General features: G+C 38.2%; 3 protein-coding genes across 3 annotated transcripts in view; all 3 read left to right on the forward strand.

Moving 5' to 3' along the window:
- The window catches only part of LOC139974976 (uncharacterized), a 10,698-nt gene extending 4,323 nt beyond the window's left edge, over positions 1 to 6,375 (forward strand). The window contains exons 5-7 of the mRNA XM_071982550.1: positions 611 to 772; positions 4,746 to 4,849; positions 5,056 to 6,375. Of these exons, the coding sequence (XP_071838651.1) occupies positions 611 to 772; positions 4,746 to 4,849; positions 5,056 to 5,124 (335 nt within the window). The 3' untranslated portion in view covers positions 5,125 to 6,375. The remainder of the gene's footprint in view (positions 1 to 610; positions 773 to 4,745; positions 4,850 to 5,055) is intronic.
- A 1,366-nt stretch (positions 6,376 to 7,741) lies between these two features.
- On the forward strand, positions 7,742 to 13,995 carry LOC139975381 (uncharacterized). Its single transcript, XM_071983315.1, has 6 exons — positions 7,742 to 7,988; positions 9,002 to 9,135; positions 9,870 to 9,948; positions 10,885 to 11,052; positions 12,353 to 12,456; positions 12,673 to 13,995. The coding sequence occupies exons 1-6, from the start codon at positions 7,862 to 7,864 to the stop codon at positions 12,739 to 12,741; spliced, it is 681 nt and encodes a 226-aa protein (XP_071839416.1). The 5' UTR covers positions 7,742 to 7,861; the 3' UTR covers positions 12,742 to 13,995.
- Positions 13,996 to 15,368: 1,373 nt separating this feature from the next.
- LOC139975121 (uncharacterized) lies at positions 15,369 to 21,615 on the forward strand. Its single transcript, XM_071982752.1, has 6 exons — positions 15,369 to 15,611; positions 16,625 to 16,758; positions 17,493 to 17,571; positions 18,509 to 18,676; positions 19,977 to 20,080; positions 20,293 to 21,615. Exons 1-6 carry the CDS (start codon positions 15,485 to 15,487, stop codon positions 20,359 to 20,361), a joined length of 681 nt encoding a protein of 226 aa, XP_071838853.1. The 5' UTR covers positions 15,369 to 15,484; the 3' UTR covers positions 20,362 to 21,615.
- The last annotated feature ends 527 nt before the right edge of the window (positions 21,616 to 22,142 follow it).

Genomic DNA, 22,142 nt, shown 5'->3' on the forward strand with positions numbered 1-22,142 from the left:
ATTCGTTGTTTTCATGCAGTAAAGTTCCTAAACGTGGTACATCAGGTGCATTATTATCCAGGCACGGATTCAGTGGGTGTGCCCCTCCCCCCTTTTCAACCCAAACACACAAAGCACAATATTGCGTGTAGACCTTGCGTGTGCATCATTTCACGTTTAGAATTGTATCCATTTCTTTGAGTGGGCCAGGGTAGGACCCTAACATAGGGGAGTAGTTGGCTTGAACGAGCTCAGGACCATACCCCTTCCTTTGTTAAATCCTGTTATCCAGTATCGTCGGGCATGAGGTAAGTGTCTACAGGGACTCTTAGGTCAAGGGGCCAGGAAGGTCACGGAACCTTCGTGAACAACTTCAAGTTTCTGATTTCGTGTTGTGCATACCAGGCAAACTTCATAGGGAGGGAAGGAGGCGGCGAGCATGGAATGGAATGAAGTATGGCAAATCGAAGCCACAATTCGTTTCACGTATACACATATGTATGAAGAAGAAAACAATCCTGCCCTTCATTCTTGGAAGTAGCCTATAAGCTTGATTATGATATAATACAGGTGTCCTGTTTTCTACAAATAAAGAGGCGTGTGCGGTCATTTTCTCCCTCGCTGTCTATAGACACTTTAAACTACGTCACATCTTTCGTTCTCGGGAACCAAGCTTTACTCGTTGATACATGGAAATTCAACAGCTATGACGGGAATGTGGCGTATGTAACTACCGGAAGAAAAGACTGCACACCTGTTTCTATGACTTCGATAGTAGAGGGCTATCAAGAAGGTTGGTTCTTCACCACTTTTAATTTTTCGAGAAGAAAAGAAAGAAAGATTAATCATCCAAGGAAACAGGATCAAACGTCGGTTGTTGTTTGGTTTTCTAACAGCAAACCATTCTGGTGATAAAGTTCTATTAACAACTACTGAACGGAGTGCCAATTGTTTCAAAACATAACCAAACTGAAATCAACATGTCCAAACTGAAATCGACATGTCCACACTGAAATCGACATGTACAAACTGAAATCGACATGTACAAACTGAAATCGACATGTCCACACTGAAATCGACATGTCCAAACTGAAATCAACATGTCCACACTGAAATCGACATGTACAAACTGAAATCAACGTGTCCACACTGAAATCGACATGTCCACACTGAAATCAACATGTCCAAACTGAAATCGACATGTCCACACTGAAATCGACATGTACAAACTGAAATCAACATGTCCAAACTGAAATCGACATGTCCACACTGAAATCGATATGTACAAACTGAAATCGACATGTCTATATTGATGTCGGTATATCCATATTGATGTCGGTATGTTCTTGCCGAAATTGAATTCATCATGTCCAAACTGGTATCAATATACCGAATATAAAATTGACGTATTGAAACTGAAATCAATACAGCCAAAACAAGAACGCATAACTCAAAATGTCACCGCGTTCACTGCTAGCTTCAAGTTCTGTTTTGATTCACTTGGCAAATTTACAGGTGCGCCGAATATGTCAAAACAACGAAACTGACGACAATATTTCCAAATGAGATAACGCTATGTCCAAATAAGATATTATAGGGAGGGCTGCCGGTCAGCGACGTAGCCAGGAATTTGAAAGGGGGGGGGGGCACATTTTGCGACTGATATGGATTTTCAAATTGTAGGCACGACTATCTGAGCGGAGCGCCACCATAGGTTGGCGCGGAGCGTACAAGAAAATTTTGGGTTTTACAAACCCCCCAGGTGGCCGGAAACGGCCCTTCCCGAGTGTTCATTCTGGTTCCATGGCCTCTTGCTAACTTGAGACACCTCATTCAATATCACTTTTAAACCAAAAAAACAAACGAGTTAAAATAGTACGTAATTCAATACTACATAATGTTCGGTATTTAAAATTAGCAAAGTACATGTACAGAGTAGTCTTACTTTTCAACTGCTGATACTTGTAGATACATATAAAGATAGGCCAGAAATGTCTTTGATACAACTATAGCCAGTAATTGTCTTTGATACAACTGTAAATGTTTAAGTTAGCCTAATATTAGAGAAGGCGAGAGCTATCCGACGATTGCCATCTGATGCAAATTTCTCAACTGTTTTTTCAACTGAAATATTATCTGCGTAAACGGGTTCTTAACTAGATGTTAAAAAAAACTGACAAGATCGGATTCTAGACTTTTTCGGCGGGTAGAGTGTTGAATGAAACGGCACGCGATAGAAATGACAGCCTAAATTAGAAGACTAGGTCACCTAATTTAGCCATATTCTTGCTACGTTCATTTCAATAGTTATTCCTGTCTGGACTCTTAAACTCGTCCAGCAAGCTTATGGATTTGAAATATGGGTGATTTTAAAAAAGATAACTTGGCCAAAAAAAGTGTAGGCCCGGGCCTACAGTTCTACATACTGGCCACGGATATCATATTATCAGCAGGTTTTGTTTCCTGTTTGAATTCTTTTACATGTTCTTTTACATAATATATCAGAAAGACAAACATAGTGCTCTTTTACAATTTTTCCAGTAGGATGATTCTTGTTTATTGTCCAATGTCTGGACTTTAACACATTTGACGAACTTAACTGATGGACAATATAAACCTTCATATTTTGTAATATAGCCAGATATGCAGTGGCCTAAAAACAAATATCGTTATCGTTAGCAGTGTAATAATTATTTAAAGGAAGTGCGTATCACGTACGATTGCTATCTTAGCTTCATAACATGCTGTTCGTGCAACAACTTAGGACGAATCATAGAAAGGATGAGAACGAACGTTGTCGACGTTGTTGTGCATACGGTTCGTGACATTCCATAGAGTGCGGTTAGGTAGGCAATATGTATTTTATTACGCAGTGGCCAACTGTAGGCTTGTAATAGGCTATAGCCTAAATTTAGCTAATTGCATCTGCCAAACTAAGTTAGTAGTTGAATCAGTAGGCGTGAATGTTACTACGATTATAACCGAGTTAACGGAGCTGACGAGTATTCAAGATCAAAAGAGCACTGACAAAATATCATGCTAAAAAAACAACAGTTTAAAAAAAAAAAATCGACACTGAAAGGGGGAGCGGTCGCTCCCCCTGCTCCCCCCCCCCCTGGCTACGTCCCTGCTGCCGGTTGTCATAGCATTTTGCGCTCAACTCATTAAAGTTGCATCGCATTTTTACACACGGTACGATAAGGTAGGCTTCCCAGTGGGTGGGATTTGGAAATATAACCAGCAACTGGATAGCAAGTAGTAATAGTTTACGATGGATCATGATTTCGAATTATTTTAACTTGCGCATATGGAATCACATACCTTTGTAGGTTAGCTGGACTAGCTAGCTAGCTAGTTACAAAGTACAAATAATAACATTGTCATAAGCCTACACCTGTACAAATAATACAAGATACGTACGTGTAGGGCCGATATATATGGCATGCAGCGTATACCATAACCAGAAAATAAAATGTTCCAGATATTATCTATGAAAGGTAGTCAATGGTTCACGAATAACAAGTAAGGTAAGGGGCCTAAATGGATTCATCAAAATAGCCAACTTGATGGAACTACTGAACTAGGAATATTTTGATCTCAGATTGGGCCTAGCTAGCTAGTACGTACTACTACTGTTGTCTACATGTCATGTCCAGCTCGGGCGCCGAGTACGAAACGCACGTGCTACAAACCATGGAGCTCGGCCCTATGCTATGTTACGTACGTACGACCGTGCCGTGCAGAAATATTTGCGCCCGGGTGCAAATTGCCATGAGAACAGACGTGTTTGGATACCTCGATTTATGTTTGGACACGTACGCTGCTATCGAGTTGGACTCTTGAAACAAATGGCACGCCAGGCTAGCGTGGAGTGGACTATACAGGAGATGTAGAAACTAGCAAGTATCCCCGTAATTTTTTAAAGTTCGTTGTCAATCTCGCTTTCACTTTTTGGACAAGCCGACATCGCTTTGAACATGTAGATTTCACTTAGGACGTATTGATTTCACTTTGAACATGTCGAACATGTCGATTTCAGTTTGGACATTTCGATTTCAGTTTGGACATTTCGATTTCAGTTTCGACATGTCTATTTCAGTTTGGACACTATTCGATTTCAGTTTTGAAACAATTGGCACTGCGTACTATGTATTATGATAACAGGTTTGGAGTTACGAGAGGAAAAACGATATAAACTTTCTAAATTAATTATAACATGTACATGTATAGTCTCCATCGTATCAAATTAGAGAGAGAAAAAAACTCTCATCTCTTGTTTCCTGAAAGTTGACTGCATTCGGGATTTTACGAACGACGATACTAACCTGTCTCCAATCACTTTCTGCGTCCAACTACATGATGGGAAACGTTTTTGCCCTGTTCCCTCTATTTCACTTTTACTGGTCTAGATCTATCTACATTTAACCTGGCTTCTACATTCCCAGTCACGTGGTTGAGGGAAATGAGAACGTGTACATGTAAAATTGAGACAGGTATGAGAGGAACGAAGTTTAATCTACTATACACTGTTACTGTATTACTCTACCGCTCTACCACTGTTACGGTAATCTACTTTACTCTGTTACTGTTATATAAATCATTCGTGATAATAATATGTAAGCAACGCAAACACGTTACTGTAACTGTAACGTTACTGTAATCTATTATACTCTGTTACTGTTATATAAATCATTCGTGATAATAATATTAAGCAACGCAAACAAGTTGAATGAAGTTCATGATTTTTTTTCAAATTTCTCTAACAGAGTTTTCCACACTTTATGGAACAGCCATGAATTTTACCGACTCTGTCAGTGATCCAGACTATTGGTTTGTACCTCCAGCGTCATGCTCTAATGCGACTCAACAGGTATGTCATCTTATGAAAGTTGGAGCAAATATCAAATTAGTATTCCCCACACCACCCCCCCCCCAAAAAAAAATCTGTTATTAAAGTCGTCACTTGTCAAAGTCAGCCTAATATCGTGTAAAAAAGGGCTTGTAAATAAAGGGGTTTTGTTTATTTTATTGAAGTATTTATATTTGAAATGTTTTGTTCTCTTCTCGTCTCTATAGGTACCAAAACCATTTCTCAAACGACTTAATGTCTTGAAACGGCTGCGGGCAGGTACCTTCTTCCTGTAAAAGACAACGAATTCTCATGGCAACTTTGATTCGTTGAATCATTTATATCGTAGATATTTTAGAGCGCAAAAAGAAAAAGAAAAAAAGTAAAATTAAAAAAAGTTAACTTTGAATATTGTAGTTTTTCTTCCCGTTAACCGTTGGTGAATTTTCATGTTTTTAGAAACATTTGACGATTTCACTTTCCAGTTTTGACATTCATTTTACAGATAACTCGAATACTTTTTTATATACTTTTTTTAATAGAAGAACGTAATCGATTTTGCACAACATCCCTTCCCTCTCCCTCCTGATCATCAACCTTTCTGGGGGGAAAATCCTGAATAGTCCCATCAAAAATTAATTGTCTCTTTGAAAATAATAGTGTAACTAATCCCTTCCTTATCTGGGCATGTCCAGGGCTCTCGATATTAAATTACGTTGCGAATGATTCAAAGTAAGTCTTTAAATAATAATTAACTTTGATTCCTGACGATATGTTTTCATTTTCACATTGCTTTCGATTTCTATTAAAGTAATGTATTCCTTTATCAATGGCTTACTCTTTCGATATACGCGTTTTGCTTTTTTCTTTTGGTTTCTATAGTCTTACTCGTGACTTTTAACAAACAGCCTTTCTTTGTGTGACGACCAGATGAATGATATCTATAAAAAAAAAAAAATATTGTCTACTTCGCTCATGCCAAGTTTACTGTATAATTCCGCTGATTTGGTCGAATTAGAACATGTATCATAACACAAAATGGATGTTTCCTTGTTTTCGTTAATGCTAGTGATTGAAAAAGATTACAATCTGACATTTCTTTCGATATCTTAAATGTATTGTCTTTCTTATATTTATGGCTTACACTTTTCAAATATTCGTTTTTTCTTTTCCGGTTTCCTTATTTTCTTACTCGTGACTTAAACCTACATCCTTTCTGTGTGTGAGTTCAGATGAATGATAGTTTTCCATATTCAGATGATTCAAATAAGTCTCTGATGAATCGTGTTCAACGTTGTATAACATCATGAATCTAAACTATAGCGTTCATTATGACACATTCTCACTAGAACTGAGTGGCACAATATCCCCTCAAGAAAGCTGTTCCAAAACAACACTCATCTAGGTATAGATATTAGACGTATATAGGAGTAAACACGTACAGAAAAGTTCATGTAAACACAACGTCACTTATAGATCCTGATGGTTTTCTGCATAAAAGTTACCAAATACTAAAGTTCACAATAAAATTTACCAAGGTTACGAAATCTTCCGTCTCTTCTGTTATTTTATGTTAATGTTTTTTAATCGTATTTTTTAGTTAAGGTCCACTAAATAAAATACCCATGCGTACACGACGTTAAACCACAATTTTTTTTTTACAGAAATTGCTCATTAAGAAGCCTAACATACAGCACGACAAAAGTCGTTGTACCCTCCAAGCAAATGACGATGAAGATTAAATGTTTGTGATAAATGATATGCATCCGGTTTGAGTTGATGTAGCCTTTGTTAAGGCCTATCGGCCAATTTTTCTTTGCCAAATGCGCTGGGACGATTTTTACTATATTCATCACGCCATGAGCGATTCGTCGAGTGAGTGCGCCGGCCTCTACGCCTTTGGACAAGTGCTGTTATTCATACACACATGAATAAACAAACATACTATCTGTTCCCCTTTTATTTTCGATGCCTTCCACTACCTCACATCAAAGGCTGCGTAAGAGGAAACTGTTAATGGATGAGATGGCTGGGTAGGTGACAACACTATGATTCTATCGCCCCGTCCGGCACCCTCTTACACGTATAAGGCAATGTATTAACAGACAAATCACACCCTCACATCATCCAACAAGCCTCCGCTGTAGACTATACGCCTGTGCTTCTTTTTGAAGTCGAAAGCACTGACAATTAAAAGATTTTAATGATTATGTAAACTTAATGTCTTCATATTGGGGATATAACGTTAATACATGCACTTCTATTTTGTAATGAATAGATAGGCTGTCCTCTCTCAAAAGTAGCCGTGTAACCGGCAATAATTAGAATTAATTGTAATAGTTGTATTCTTGAGGGAAAAAAAAGTCGTTTCATATGATAAATTTACAATGACTTGAAAACAATTGTTGTTCTTTGTTATAAACTTGTTTCAGCAGGGGTCCCTGATCAACTTTTACTACGGTTCGCCATTTCCATAGTAGGATTCTTGGAGAGGGGTTTTGTATAAAAACAGCATGCGCTGTTTTTTTGTTTTTTTGGGGGGGGGGTAATTTGGAGGGGGTGGGGTGGGGGGTTAGAGGCAGAAGCCTTTCTTTCTCTCTTACTCTCTCTCTCTCTCTCTCTTTGATGGAGTAGTGTACTTGAATGTATTTGACAAATAACTTGACTACACTGCGACCTGAGTTATATACAGACAGTCGAAACGAACATAAATCGAACCCTTTGGCAAGACTTTTTATGAACAATATTTACTACATATTGTATTATCTATTGTAATAAAAATGAGAATAAATTTACATTAAAAGGTTCTAAAGAGTAGATAATTCACAGAAAAGTTCCTTTCGCTTCCCCTGTTTCTTTTCTTTTTATGGTTTGGGGAGAGGTGGTGAAAATCTATTTCCCCTTCCACATTACAAGAGAAACTTTATATATACATCAAAGTAGCACTCAATTTCACATTTCATCATCATCAAACCCACCAGCTTAATCGTGCAGAAGTGTTATCTAATTTGATCGACTTGGGGTGAATACGAAATGATATCGCAAAGCATGAAGTGTTTCTTGACTATCGTGGTGTTATATATGGGCCAAGCAGCCTATGCTACCAAGGCAACACCTGATCGATGCTGCATCCAAGCTGAACAGTTTCAGACTAGCTTTGGTGAGTTTTAATCTATATCTTGTCAAATAGATAGAAATCCGAATCAATATATTGACCTATCCCAAAAGTTATAGCAACAGTATAGATAACCTAGTCTAGTACTTTACATATACGGATCGGGCGGAAGCTGTTTCTGTCAATAAATGTTTAGACAATAATCTAAGGCTGCTGGTGCATTAATGGATTAAGCGGTAAAAAACGAGCTTTTAAACTAATATTACTGACTTATTCATAGCGCACGATAGATAATCTTCAATGACCAATGGCAAATTAACGATCATTGTGATAATGTGATAATCTCTCCAGTATGAAAAAGAAACTTGCATAGTCATATCATAAACAAGCAGAACAGAAAATTTACAATATCTTTCAAAATACTTCATGAATTATGTCGACAAGCTACAGTCGTTCTCGATTCCAGTGGCAAATAAATCATTGAGAAGAACCACAATGCCACCAATTGCCCTGCTGTGGCATTCGATAAACACCAACAACAAACCTTGATATCACGTGATCAGATTCGACTTCTGCAGGGCACAGTTTAATGGACATACATGACACAGGAACTGGGCCTGCATTACACAGTATGCTGTGCCTGCAGGACACAGCTTACTGGGCATATATGGCACATTTTACCGGGCCTACAGGACACGTTATAATGGGCCTACAGGACACGTTAAACAGAGCCTACATTACACAGCATACTCGGCCTATTGGACACAGTATACTGGGCGGACATGACACAGTATACTTGGCCTACAGGACACAGCTTACTGGGCCTATATGGCACATTTTACTGGGCCTACAGGACACGCTATAATGGGCCTACAGGACACAGTAAACAGAGCCTACAGGACTGCAGCATACTGGGCCTATTGGACACAGTATACTGGGCGGACATGACACAGTATAATTGGCCTGCAGGGCACAAATTGCTAGGCCTAAGGGCCCTGCTGGCAGTGAATCATGCAGCCATGGTCAGACACATGTGTATGCTTAAATTTTTCTTTCAGGTGTATTAAAAACATCATATGATCAGTACGAAGAAGTACTTCTTACTTGCGCCTTTGATTTCAAGAGTAACCAGTTTGGGTGTGATGTGGACTATGATTCTTACCGAATCAAAACATATCTGCTGGTAGATAAGGTAAGGAGAAACTTTTATTTATTTGATCGACCAGAAAAATCTCATTCAATTAACATTGAAGAAACTTGCTGGTAAACTCCAGTTCCTCGGATTCGTATCTGTTTGCTTGTTTACGTTTGAGCTACTTTCTTTTTTTTTCATCATGAAGGTTTTAAGTAGGTCAAATACGTTTACTTTGATCCGGTTAATAAGTCATGCGTGAAACATATTTTATTTTTACATAGACAGTTTCAGAAGGGCTTTACACATTCTCAACTTATTTGCACGAGACATGTAACCACAAAAGGTTTTTCTTTACATCGTTAAGAGTTGTTGCGGCCACGTCAAGTTCATTTGTATTTCAGTTATATTTGCTTCTTCTTACCCTTACCATTTTAATAATATTCAGTAGTCTGCTTTAGGGGAAATGTTTTTGCTAACCTGTATGCTTCCCGTGCTTCCCTGGAAGGGGAGGTGATACTGATAACATATTCTGAAATTTCGATAAAAAATAATCATAGAAAGGAACACAAATCAACATGTCGCTCGATTAAAAAAAACAGATGTTTTCGGAATTGCTAACAGTAAAACAACCAAGTACTTTATACGATTTTGTTTTCATTATGGCATGGGACATTTATCATTTATGGAAAGGGACACATTTTTGCTTATCCCCACCCAATCGCTTCGGCCGACCCTGGTTCTGTCTAATCCTGCCTGTACAGTGTCCGTATTGTTTTCTATTGCATAACCAGGACGTTGAGTACATCGTCAGTGAGGATTCAACATGCCTTGTACTGTCGGCCGATCCAGCTCCTCTCCGATGTGTTCCAGGTAGGAATATTCATAATTTAGAAAGATGGTCTGCAAACTTGTGATGAGGAAGTTTTCCGGACGTCCGAAATTTATCTATAGTTTTCGGCGGTCGTCGACTATTACTTGAGTTTTCTAGGAAAACAGATATAGATCTAGATATAGCTACATTCGCAAGTATGAAATGTTAACAACAACTTTTTGTCTAAAATCTCCTCCAACTGGTCATGGTATCGTTTGTTGTATACGATTAAGTGGAACGTTCATTCGTTGTTTTCATGCAGTAAAGTTCCTACACGTGGTACATCAGTGGAGTGCATTATTATCCAAGCATGGATTCACGGGGTGTGCCCCCCCCCCCCTTTCAACCCAAATACACACAAATCACAATCTTGCGTGTAGACCTTGCGTGTGCAACATTTCACGTTTAGAATTGTCTCCATTTCTTTGAGGGGGGGGGGAGCAAGGTGGAACCCTTACATAGGGGAATAGTTGGTTTCAAAGAGCTCAGGGCCATACCCCTTTCTTTGTTAAATTCTGTTATCCAGTACATCGGATGAAGTAAGTGTCTACAGGGACTCTAAGGTCAAGGACTCAAGGGGGCCAGGAAGGTCACGGAGCCCTTGTGATCAATTCCAAGCTTCTGATTTCGTGTTGTGCATGCCAGGCAAACTTCATAGGGAGGGGAGGAGGCGGCGAGCAAGGAATGGAATGAAGTATGGCAAATCAAAGCCCCAATTGGTTGCTTTCATGCAGTAAAGTTCCTACACGTGGTACATCGGTGGAGTGCCCCCTTTTCCAACCCAAATACAACCCAAATAATATGTATGAAGAAGAAAAAACCCTGCCCTTTATTCTTGGAAGTAGCCTATAAGCCTGATTATGATATAATACAGGTGTCCTGTTTTTTACAAATAAAGAAGCGTGTGTGGTCATTTTCTCCCTCGCTGTCTATAGACACTTTAAACTACGTCACATCTTTCGCTCTCGGGAACCAAGCTTTACTCGTTGATACATGGACATTCAACAGCTATGACGGGAATGTGGCGTATGTAACCACCGGAAGAAAAGACTGCACACCTGTTTCTATGGCAACCATTACAAGAGAGGAAGGCTATCAAGAAGGTGGGTTCTGCACTACTTTTAGTTTTTCGAGAAAAAAAGAAAGATTAATCATCCAAGGAAACAGGATCAAACGTCGGTTGTTGTTTGGTTTTCGAACAGTAGACCATTCTGGTGATAAAGTAGGCTACTGTATGGAGTGCCGATTGTTTCAAAACATAACCAAACTGAAATCAACATGTCCAAACTGAAATCGACATATTCAAACTGAAATCAACATGTACAAACTGAAATCGACATGTCTATATTGATGTCGGTATATCCATAGTTATGTCGGTATGTTCTTGCCGAAATTGAATTCATCATGTCCAAACTGGTATCAATATACCGAATATAAAATTGACGTATTGAAACTGAAATCAATATAGCCAAAACAAGAACGCATAACTCAAAATGTCATCACGTTCACTGTTAGCTTTAAGTTCTGTTTTGATTCACTTGGCAAATTTACAGGTGCGCCGAATATGTCAAAACAACGAAACTGACGTCAATATTTCCAAATGAGATAACGCTATGTCCAAATAAGATATTATAGGGAGGGCTGCCGGTTGCCATAGCATTTTGCGCTCAAGTCCTTAATTAAAGTTGCATCGCACTTTTACACACGGTACGATAAGGTAGGCTTCCCAGTGGGTGGGATTTGTAATATAACCAGCAACTGGATAGCAAGTAGTAATAGTTTAGGACGTATTGATTTCACTTTGAACATGTCGAAAATGTCGATTTCAGTTTGGACATTTCGATTTCAGTTTCGACATGTCTATTTCAGTTGGACAATTCGATTTCAGTTTTGAAACAATTGGCACTCCATACTATTGAAAAACAATATAAACTTTCTAAAACAATTATAACATGTGCATGTATAGTCCCATCGTATCAAATGAGAGCGAGAAAAAACTCTCATCTCTTGTTTCCTGAAAGTTTACTGAATTCGGGATTTTACGAATGACGATACTAACCTGTCTCCAATCACTTTCTGCGTCCAACTACATGATGGGAAACGTTTTTGCACTGTTCCCTCTATTTCACTTTTACTGGTCTAGATCTATCTACATTTAGCCTGGCTTCTACATTCCCAGTCACGTGGTTGAGGGAAATGAGAACGTGTATAATTGAGACAGGTATGAGAGGAACGAAGTTTAATCTACTACACACTGTTACTGTAGCACTCTACCGCTCTACGTGCTACTGTTACTGTAATCTACTATACTCTGTTACTGTTATGTAAATCATTCGTGAAAATAATATGTAAGCAACGCAAACAAGTTGAATGAAGTTCATGATTTCTTCAAATTTCTAACAGGGTTTTCCACAAGTTATGGAACAGCCATGAATTTTACCGACTCTGTCAGTGATCCAGACTATTGGTTTGTACCTCCAGCGTCATGCTCTAATGCGACTCAACAGGTAAGTCATCTTAGGAAATTTGGAGCCAATATCAAAGTAGTATCCACCAGACCACCCCTCCCACGCCCCCCCCCCCCCCCCTCGAAAAAGTCTTCACTCGTCAAAGTCAGCCTAATATCGTGTAAAAATGCTTGTAACTAAAGCATTTTTGTTTTGTTTTTTATTTGAAGTTACACTTTTTATTTGAAATGTTTTGTTCTCTTCTCGTCTCTATAGGTACCAAAACCATTTCTCAAACGACTGAATGTCTTGAAACGGCTGCGGGCAGCTACCTTCTTCCTGTAAAAGACAACGAATTCTGATATCAACTTTGATTCGTTGAATCATTTATATCGTAGCTATTTTAGAGCGCAAAAAGAAAAAGAAAAAAAAGCGATTAAAGTAAAGTTAAGTTTGATTATTCTAGTTTTTCTTCCCGCTAACCGTTGGTGAATTTTCATGTTTTTAGAAACATTTGATGATTTCACTTTCCAGTTTTGACATTCATTTTACAGATAACTCGAATACTTTGTTTTATATACTTTTTTAAATAGAAGAACGTAAAAGTGTTTGCACAACATCCCTTCCCGCTCCCTCCTGATCATCAAACTTTCTGGGGGGAAATCCTGAATAGTCCCATAAAAATTGATTTTCTCTTTGAAAGCTATAGTGTAACTAACCTCCTCTTCCTTATCTGGGCATGTCCAGTGCTCTCGATCTTAAATTACGTTGAAAGTGATTCAAAGTAAGTCTTTAAATAATAATTAACTTTGATTCCTGACGATATGATTTCATTTTCACATTGCTTTCGATTTCTATTAAAGTAATGTATTCCTTTATCAATGGCTTACTCTTTCGATATACACGTTTTGCTTTTTTCTTTTGGTTTCTATAGTTTTACTCGTGACTTTTAACCAACAGCTTTTCTTTGTGTGACGACCAGATGAATGATATCTATCCAAGAAATATTGCCTACTTCGCTCATGCCAAGTTTACTTTATAATTTCGCTGATTTGGTCGAATAAGAAAGTGTCTCATAATACAAAATGGATGTTTCCTTGTTTTCGTTAATGCTTGTGATTAGAAAAGATCATACAATCTGACATTTCTTTCGATATCTTAAATGTATTGTCTTTCTCATATTTATGGCTTCCACTTTTCATATATTCGTTTTTCTTTTTTTCGGTTTCCTTATAATCTTACTCTTGATTTTAACCTATATCCTTTCTGTGTGTGAGTTCAGACATGAATGATAGTTTTCCATATTCAGATGATTCAAATAAGTCTCTGATGAATCGTATTCAACGTTGTATAACATCATGAATCTAAACTATAGCCTTCATTATGACACATTCTCACTAGAACTGAGTGGCACAATATCCCCTCAAGAAAGCTGTTCCAAAACAACACTCATCTAGGTATAGATATTAGACGTATATAGGAGTAAACACGTACAGAAAAGTTCATGTAAACACAACGTCACTTATAGATCCTGATGGTTTTCTGCATAAAAGTTACCAAATACTAAAGTTCACAATAAAATTTACCAAGGTTACGAAATCTTCCGTCTCTTCTGTTATTTTATGTTAATGTTTTTTAATCGTATTTTTTAGTTAAGGTCCACTAAATAAAATACCCATGCGTACACGACGTTAAACCACAATTTTTTTTTTACAGAAATTGCTCATTAAGAAGCCTAACATACAGCACGACAAAAGTCGTTGTACCCTCCAAGCAAATGACGATGAAGATTAAATGTTTGTGATAAATGATATGCATCCGGTTTGAGTTGATGTAGCCTTTGTTAAGGCCTATCGGCCAATTTTTCTTTGCCAAATGCGCTGGGACGATTTTTACTATATTCATCACGCCATGAGCGATTCGTCGAGTGAGTGCGCCGGCCTCTACGCCTTTGGACAAGTGCTGTTATTCATACACACATGAATAAACAAACATACTATCTGTTCCCCTTTTATTTTCGATGCCTTCCACTACCTCACATCAAAGGCTGCGTAAGAGGAAACTGTTAATGGATGAGATGGCTGGGTAGGTGACAACACTATGATTCTATCGCCCCGTCCGGCACCCTCTTACACGTATAAGGCAATGTATTAACAGACAAATCACACCCTCACATCATCCAACAAGCCTCCGCTGTAGACTATACGCCTGTGCTTCTTTTTGAAGTCGAAAGCACTGACAATTAAAAGATTTTAATGATTATGTAAACTTAATGTCTTCATATTGGGGATATAACGTTAATACATGCACTTCTATTTTGTAAAGAATAGATAGGCTGTTCTCTCTCAAAAGTAGCCGTGTAACCGGCAATAATTAGAATTAATTGTAATAGTTGTATTCTTGAGGGAAAAAAAAGTCGTTTCATATGATAAATTTACAATGACTTGAAAACAATTGTTGTTCTTTGTTATAAACTTGTTTCAGCAGGGGTCCCTGATCAACTTTTACTACGGTTCGCCATTTCCATAGTAGGATTCTTGGAGAGGGGTTTTGTATAAAAACAGCATGCGCTGTTTTTTTGTTTTTTTTGGGGGGGGGGGGTAATTTGGAGGGGGTGGGGTGGGGGTTAGAGGCAGAAGCCTTTCTTTCTCTCTTACTCTCTCTCTCTCTCTCTCTTTGATGGAGTAGTGTACTTGAATGTATTTGACAAATAACTTGACTACACTGCGACCTGAGTTATATACAGACAGTCGAAACGAACATAAATCGAACCCTTTGGCAAGACTTTTTATGAACAATATTTACTACATATTGTATTATCTATTGTAATAAAAATGAGAATAAATTTACATTAAAAGGTTCTAAAGAGTAGATAATTCACAGAAAAGTTCCTTTCGCTTCCCCTTTTTCTTTTCTTTTTATGGTTTGGGGAGAGGTGGTGAAAATCTATTTCCCCTTTCCACATTACAAGAGAAACTTTATATATACATCAAAGTAGCACTCAATTTCACATTTCATCATCATCAAACCCACCAGCTTAATCGTGCAGAAGTGTTATCTAATTTGATCGACTTGGGGTGAATACGAAATGATATCGCAAAGCATGAAGTGTTTCTTGACTATCGTGGTGTTATATATGGGCCAAGCAGCCTATGCTACCAAGGCAACACCTGATCGATGCTGCATCCAAGCTGAACAGTTTCAGACTAGCTTTGGTGAGTTTTAATCTATATCTTGTCAAATAGATAGAAATCCGAATCAATATATTGACCTATCCCAAAAGTTATAGCAACAGTATAGATAACCTAGTCTAGTACTTTACATATACGGATCGGGCGGAAGCTGTTTCTGTCAATAAATGTTTAGACAATAATCTAAGGCTGCTGGTGCATTAATGGATTAAGCGGTAAAAAACGAGCTTTTAAACTAATATTACTGACTTATTCATAGCGCACGATAGATAATCTTCAATGACCAATGGCAAATTAACGATCATTGTGATAATGTGATAATCTCTCCAGTATGAAAAAGAAACTTGCATAGTCATATCATAAACAAGCAGAACAGAAAATTTACAATATCTTTCAAAATACTTCATGAATTATGTCGACAAGCTACAGTCGTTCTCGATTCCAGTGGCAAATAAATCATTGAGAAGAACCACAATGCCACCAATTGCCCTGCTGTGGCATTCGATAAACACCAACAACAAACCTTGATATCACGTGATCAGATTCGACTTCTGCAGGGCACAGTTTAATGGACCTACATGACACAGGAACTGGGCCTGCATTACACAGTATGCTGTGCCTGCAGGACACAGCTTACTGGGCCTATATGGCACATTTTACCGGGCCTACAGGACACGTTATAATGGGCCTACAGGACACGTTAAACAGAGCCTACATTACACAGCATACTCGGCCTATTGGACACAGTATACTGGGCGGACATGACACAGTATACTTGGCCTACAGGACACAGCTTACTGGGCCTATATGGCACATTTTACTGGGCCTACAGGACACGCTATAATGGGCCTACAGGACACAGTAAACAGAGCCTACAGGACTGCAGCATACTGGGCCTATTGGACACAGTATACTGGGCGGACATGACACAGTATAATTGGCCTGCAGGGCACAAATTGCTAGGCCTACGGGCCCTGCTGGCAGTGAATCATGCAGCCATGGTCAGACACATGTGTATGCTTAAATTTTTCTTTCAGGTGTATTAAAAACATCATATGATCAGTACGAAGAAGTACTTCTTACTTGCGCCTTTGATTTCAAGAGTAACCAGTTTGGGTGTGATGTGGACTATGATTCTTACCGAATCAAAACATATCTGCTGGTAGATAAGGTAAGGAGAAACTTTTATTTATTTGATCGACCAGAAAAATCTCATTCAATTAACATTGAAGAAACTTGCTGGTAAACTCCAGTTCCTCGGATTCGTATCTGTTTGCTTGTTTACGTTTGAGCTACTTTCTTTTTTTTTCATCATGAAGGTTTTAAGTAGGTCAAATACGTTTACTTTGATCCGGTTAATAAGTCATGCCTGAAACATATTTTATTTTTACATAGACAGTTTCAGAAGGGCTTTACACATTCTCAACTTATTTGCACGAGACATGTAACCACAAAAGGTTTTTCTTTACATCGTTAAGAGTTGTTGCGGCCACGTCAAGTTCATTTGTATTTCAGTTATATTTGCTTCTTCTTACCCTTACCATTTTAATAATATTCAGTAGTCTGCTTTAGGGGAAATTTTTTTGCTAACCTGTATGCTTCCCGTGCTTCCCTGGAAGGGGAGGTGATACTGATAACATATTCTGAAATTTCGATAAAAAATAATCATAGAAAGGAACACAAATCAACATGTCGCTCGATTAAAAAAAACAGATGTTTTCGGAATTGCTAACAGTAAAACAACCAAGTACTTTATACGATTTTGTTTTCATTATGGCATGGGACATTTATCATTTATGGAAAGGGACACATTTTTGCTTATCCCCACCCAATCGCTTCGGCCGACCCTGGTTCTGTCTAATCCTGCCTGTACAGTGTCCGTATTGTTTTCTATTGCATAACCAGGACGTTGAGTACATCGTCAGTGAGGATTCAACATGCCTTGTACTGTCGGCCGATCCAGCTCCTCTCCGATGTGTTCCAGGTAGGAATATTCATAATTTAGAAAGATGGTCTGCAAACTTGTGATGAGGAAGTTTTCCGGACGTCCGAAATTTATCTATAGTTTTCGGCGGTCGTCGACTATTACTTGAGTTTTCTAGGAAAACAGATATAGATCTAGATATAGCTACATTCGCAAGTATGAAATGTTAACAACAACTTTTTGTCTAAAATCTCCTCCAACTGGTCATGGTATCGTTTGTTGTATACGATTAAGTGGAACGTTCATTCGTTGTTTTCATGCAGTAAAGTTCCTACACGTGGTACATCAGTGGAGTGCATTATTATCCAAGCATGGATTCACGGGGTGTGCCCCCCCCCCCCTTTCAACCCAAATACACACAAATCACAATCTTGCGTGTAGACCTTGCGTGTGCAACATTTCACGTTTAGAATTGTCTCCATTTCTTTGAGGGGGGGGGGGAGCAAGGTGGAACCCTTACATAGGGGAATAGTTGGTTTCAAAGAGCTCAGGGCCATACCCCTTTCTTTGTTAAATTCTGTTATCCAGTACATCGGATGAAGTAAGTGTCTACAGGGACTCTAAGGTCAAGGACTCAAGGGGGCCAGGAAGGTCACGGAGCCCTTGTGATCAATTCCAAGCTTCTGATTTCGTGTTGTGCATGCCAGGCAAACTTCATAGGGAGGGGAGGAGGCGGCGAGCAAGGAATGGAATGAAGTATGGCAAATCAAAGCCCCAATTGGTTGCTTTCATGCAGTAAAGTTCCTACACGTGGTACATCGGTGGAGTGCCCCCTTTTCCAACCCAAATACAACCCAAATAATATGTATGAAGAAGAAAAAACCCTGCCCTTTATTCTTGGAAGTAGCCTATAAGCCTGATTATGATATAATACAGGTGTCCTGTTTTTTACAAATAAAGAAGCGTGTGTGGTCATTTTCTCCCTCGCTGTCTATAGACACTTTAAACTACGTCACATCTTTCGCTCTCGGGAACCAAGCTTTACTCGTTGATACATGGACATTCAACAGCTATGACGGGAATGTGGCGTATGTAACCACCGGAAGAAAAGACTGCACACCTGTTTCTATGGCAACCATTACAAGAGAGGAAGGCTATCAAGAAGGTGGGTTCTGCACTACTTTTAGTTTTTCGAGAAAAAAAGAAAGATTAATCATCCAAGGAAACAGGATCAAACGTCGGTTGTTGTTTGGTTTTCGAACAGTAGACCATTCTGGTGATAAAGTAGGCTACTGTATGGAGTGCCGATTGTTTCAAAACATAACCAAACTGAAATCAACATGTCCAAACTGAAATCGACATATTCAAACTGAAATCAACATGTACAAACTGAAATCGACATGTCTATATTGATGTCGGTATATCCATAGTTATGTCGGTATGTTCTTGCCGAAATTGAATTCATCATGTCCAAACTGGTATCAATATACCGAATATAAAATTGACGTATTGAAACTGAAATCAATATAGCCAAAACAAGAACGCATAACTCAAAATGTCATCACGTTCACTGTTAGCTTTAAGTTCTGTTTTGATTCACTTGGCAAATTTACAGGTGCGCCGAATATGTCAAAACAACGAAACTGACGTCAATATTTCCAAATGAGATAACGCTATGTCCAAATAAGATATTATAGGGAGGGCTGCCGGTTGCCATAGCATTTTGCGCTCAAGTCCTTAATTAAAGTTGCATCGCACTTTTACACACGGTACGATAAGGTAGGCTTCCCAGTGGGTGGGATTTGTAATATAACCAGCAACTGGATAGCAAGTAGTAATAGTTTAGGACGTATTGATTTCACTTTGAACATGTCGAAAATGTCGATTTCAGTTTGGACATTTCGATTTCAGTTTCGACATGTCTATTTCAGTTGGACAATTCGATTTCAGTTTTGAAACAATTGGCACTCCATACTATTGAAAAACAATATAAACTTTCTAAAACAATTATAACATGTGCATGTATAGTCCCATCGTATCAAATGAGAGCGAGAAAAAACTCTCATCTCTTGTTTCCTGAAAGTTTACTGAATTCGGGATTTTACGAATGACGATACTAACCTGTCTCCAATCACTTTCTGCGTCCAACTACATGATGGGAAACGTTTTTGCACTGTTCCCTCTATTTCACTTTTACTGGTCTAGATCTATCTACATTTAGCCTGGCTTCTACATTCCCAGTCACGTGGTTGAGGGAAATGAGAACGTGTATAATTGAGACAGGTATGAGAGGAACGAAGTTTAATCTACTACACACTGTTACTGTAGCACTCTACCGCTCTACGTGCTACTGTTACTGTAATCTACTATACTCTGTTACTGTTATGTAAATCATTCGTGAAAATAATATGTAAGCAACGCAAACAAGTTGAATGAAGTTCATGATTTCTTCAAATTTCTAACAGGGTTTTCCACAAGTTATGGAACAGCCATGAATTTTACCGACTCTGTCAGTGATCCAGACTATTGGTTTGTACCTCCAGCGTCATGCTCTAATGCGACTCAACAGGTAAGTCATCTTAGGAAATTTGGAGCCAATATCAAAGTAGTATCCACCAGACCACCCCTCCCACGCCCCCCCCCCCCTCGAAAAAGTCTTCACTCGTCAAAGTCAGCCTAATATCGTGTAAAAATGCTTGTAACTAAAGCATTTTTGTTTTGTTTTTTATTTGAAGTTACACTTTTTATTTGAAATGTTTTGTTCTCTTCTCGTCTCTATAGGTACCAAAACCATTTCTCAAACGACTGAATGTCTTGAAACGGCTGCGGGCAGCTACCTTCTTCCTGTAAAAGACAACGAATTCTGATATCAACTTTGATTCGTTGAATCATTTATATCGTAGCTATTTTAGAGCGCAAAAAGAAAAAGAAAAAAAAGCGATTAAAGTAAAGTTAAGTTTGATTATTCTAGTTTTTCTTCCCGCTAACCGTTGGTGAATTTTCATGTTTTTAGAAACATTTGATGATTTCACTTTCCAGTTTTGACATTCATTTTACAGATAACTCGAATACTTTGTTTTATATACTTTTTTAAATAGAAGAACGTAAAAGTGTTTGCACAACATCCCTTCCCGCTCCCTCCTGATCATCAAACTTTCTGGGGGGAAATCCTGAATAGTCCCATAAAAATTGATTTTCTCTTTGAAAGCTATAGTGTAACTAACCTCCTCTTCCTTATCTGGGCATGTCCAGTGCTCTCGATCTTAAATTACGTTGAAAGTGATTCAAAGTAAGTCTTTAAATAATAATTAACTTTGATTCCTGACGATATGATTTCATTTTCACATTGCTTTCGATTTCTATTAAAGTAATGTATTCCTTTATCAATGGCTTACTCTTTCGATATACACGTTTTGCTTTTTTCTTTTGGTTTCTATAGTTTTACTCGTGACTTTTAACCAACAGCTTTTCTTTGTGTGACGACCAGATGAATGATATCTATCCAAGAAATATTGCCTACTTCGCTCATGCCAAGTTTACTTTATAATTTCGCTGATTTGGTCGAATAAGAAAGTGTCTCATAATACAAAATGGATGTTTCCTTGTTTTCGTTAATGCTTGTGATTAGAAAAGATCATACAATCTGACATTTCTTTCGATATCTTAAATGTATTGTCTTTCTCATATTTATGGCTTCCACTTTTCATATATTCGTTTTTCTTTTTTTCGGTTTCCTTATAATCTTACTCTTGATTTTAACCTATATCCTTTCTGTGTGTGAGTTCAGACATGAATGATAGTTTTCCATATTCAGATGATTCAAATAAGTCTCTGATGAATCGTATTCAACGTTGTATAACATCATGAATCTAAACTATAGCCTTCATTATGACACATTCTCACTAGAACTGAGTGGCACAATATCCCCTCAAGAAAGCTGTTCCAAAACAACACTCATCTAGGTATAGATATTAGACGTATATAGGAGTAAACACGTACAGAAAAGTTCATGTAAACACAACGTCACTTATAGATCCTGATGGTTTTCTGCATAAAAGTTACCAAATACTAAAGTTCACAATAAAATTTACCAAGGTTACGAAATCTTCCGTCTCTTCTGTTATTTTATGTTAATGTTTTTTAATCGTATTTTTTAGTTAAGGTCCACTAAATAAAATACCCATGCGTACACGACGTTAAACCACAATTTTTTTTTTACAGAAATTGCTCATTAAGAAGCCTAACATACAGCACGACAAAAGTCGTTGTACCCTCCAAGCAAATGACGATGAAGATTAAATGTTTGTGATAAATGATATGCATCCGGTTTGAGTTGATGTAGCCTTTGTTAAGGCCTATCGGCCAATTTTTCTTTGCCAAATGCGCTGGGACGATTTTTACTATATTCATCACGCCATGAGCGATTCGTCGAGTGAGTGCGCCGGCCTCTACGCCTTTGGACAAGTGCTGTTATTCATACACACATGAATAAACAAACATACTATCTGTTCCCCTTTTATTTTCGATGCCTTCCACTACCTCACATCAAAGGCTGCGTAAGAGGAAACTGTTAATGGATGAGATGGCTGGGTAGGTGACAACACTATGATTCTATCGCCCCGTCCGGCACC

This window comes from Apostichopus japonicus, chromosome 10 (genome assembly GCF_037975245.1).
Source record: "Apostichopus japonicus isolate 1M-3 chromosome 10, ASM3797524v1, whole genome shotgun sequence".
Classification (NCBI taxonomy): domain Eukaryota; kingdom Metazoa; phylum Echinodermata; class Holothuroidea; order Aspidochirotida; family Stichopodidae; genus Apostichopus; species Apostichopus japonicus.

Coding starts and splice junctions, on each gene's coding strand:
- LOC139975121 (XM_071982752.1), top strand. CDS start 15,485: ATGATATCGCAAAGCATGAAGTGTTTCTTGACTATCGTGGTGTTATAT. Junction 16,759..17,492: donor CATATCTGCTGGTAGATAAG/GTAAGGAGAAAC, acceptor TTGCATAACCAG/GACGTTGAGTACATCGTCAG. Junction 20,081..20,292: donor GCTCTAATGCGACTCAACAG/GTAAGTCATCTT, acceptor TCGTCTCTATAG/GTACCAAAACCATTTCTCAA.
- LOC139975381 (XM_071983315.1), top strand. CDS start 7,862: ATGATATCGCAAAGCATGAAGTGTTTCTTGACTATCGTGGTGTTATAT. Junction 9,136..9,869: donor CATATCTGCTGGTAGATAAG/GTAAGGAGAAAC, acceptor TTGCATAACCAG/GACGTTGAGTACATCGTCAG. Junction 9,949..10,884: donor TCCTCTCCGATGTGTTCCAG/GTAGGAATATTC, acceptor CGCTGTCTATAG/ACACTTTAAACTACGTCACA.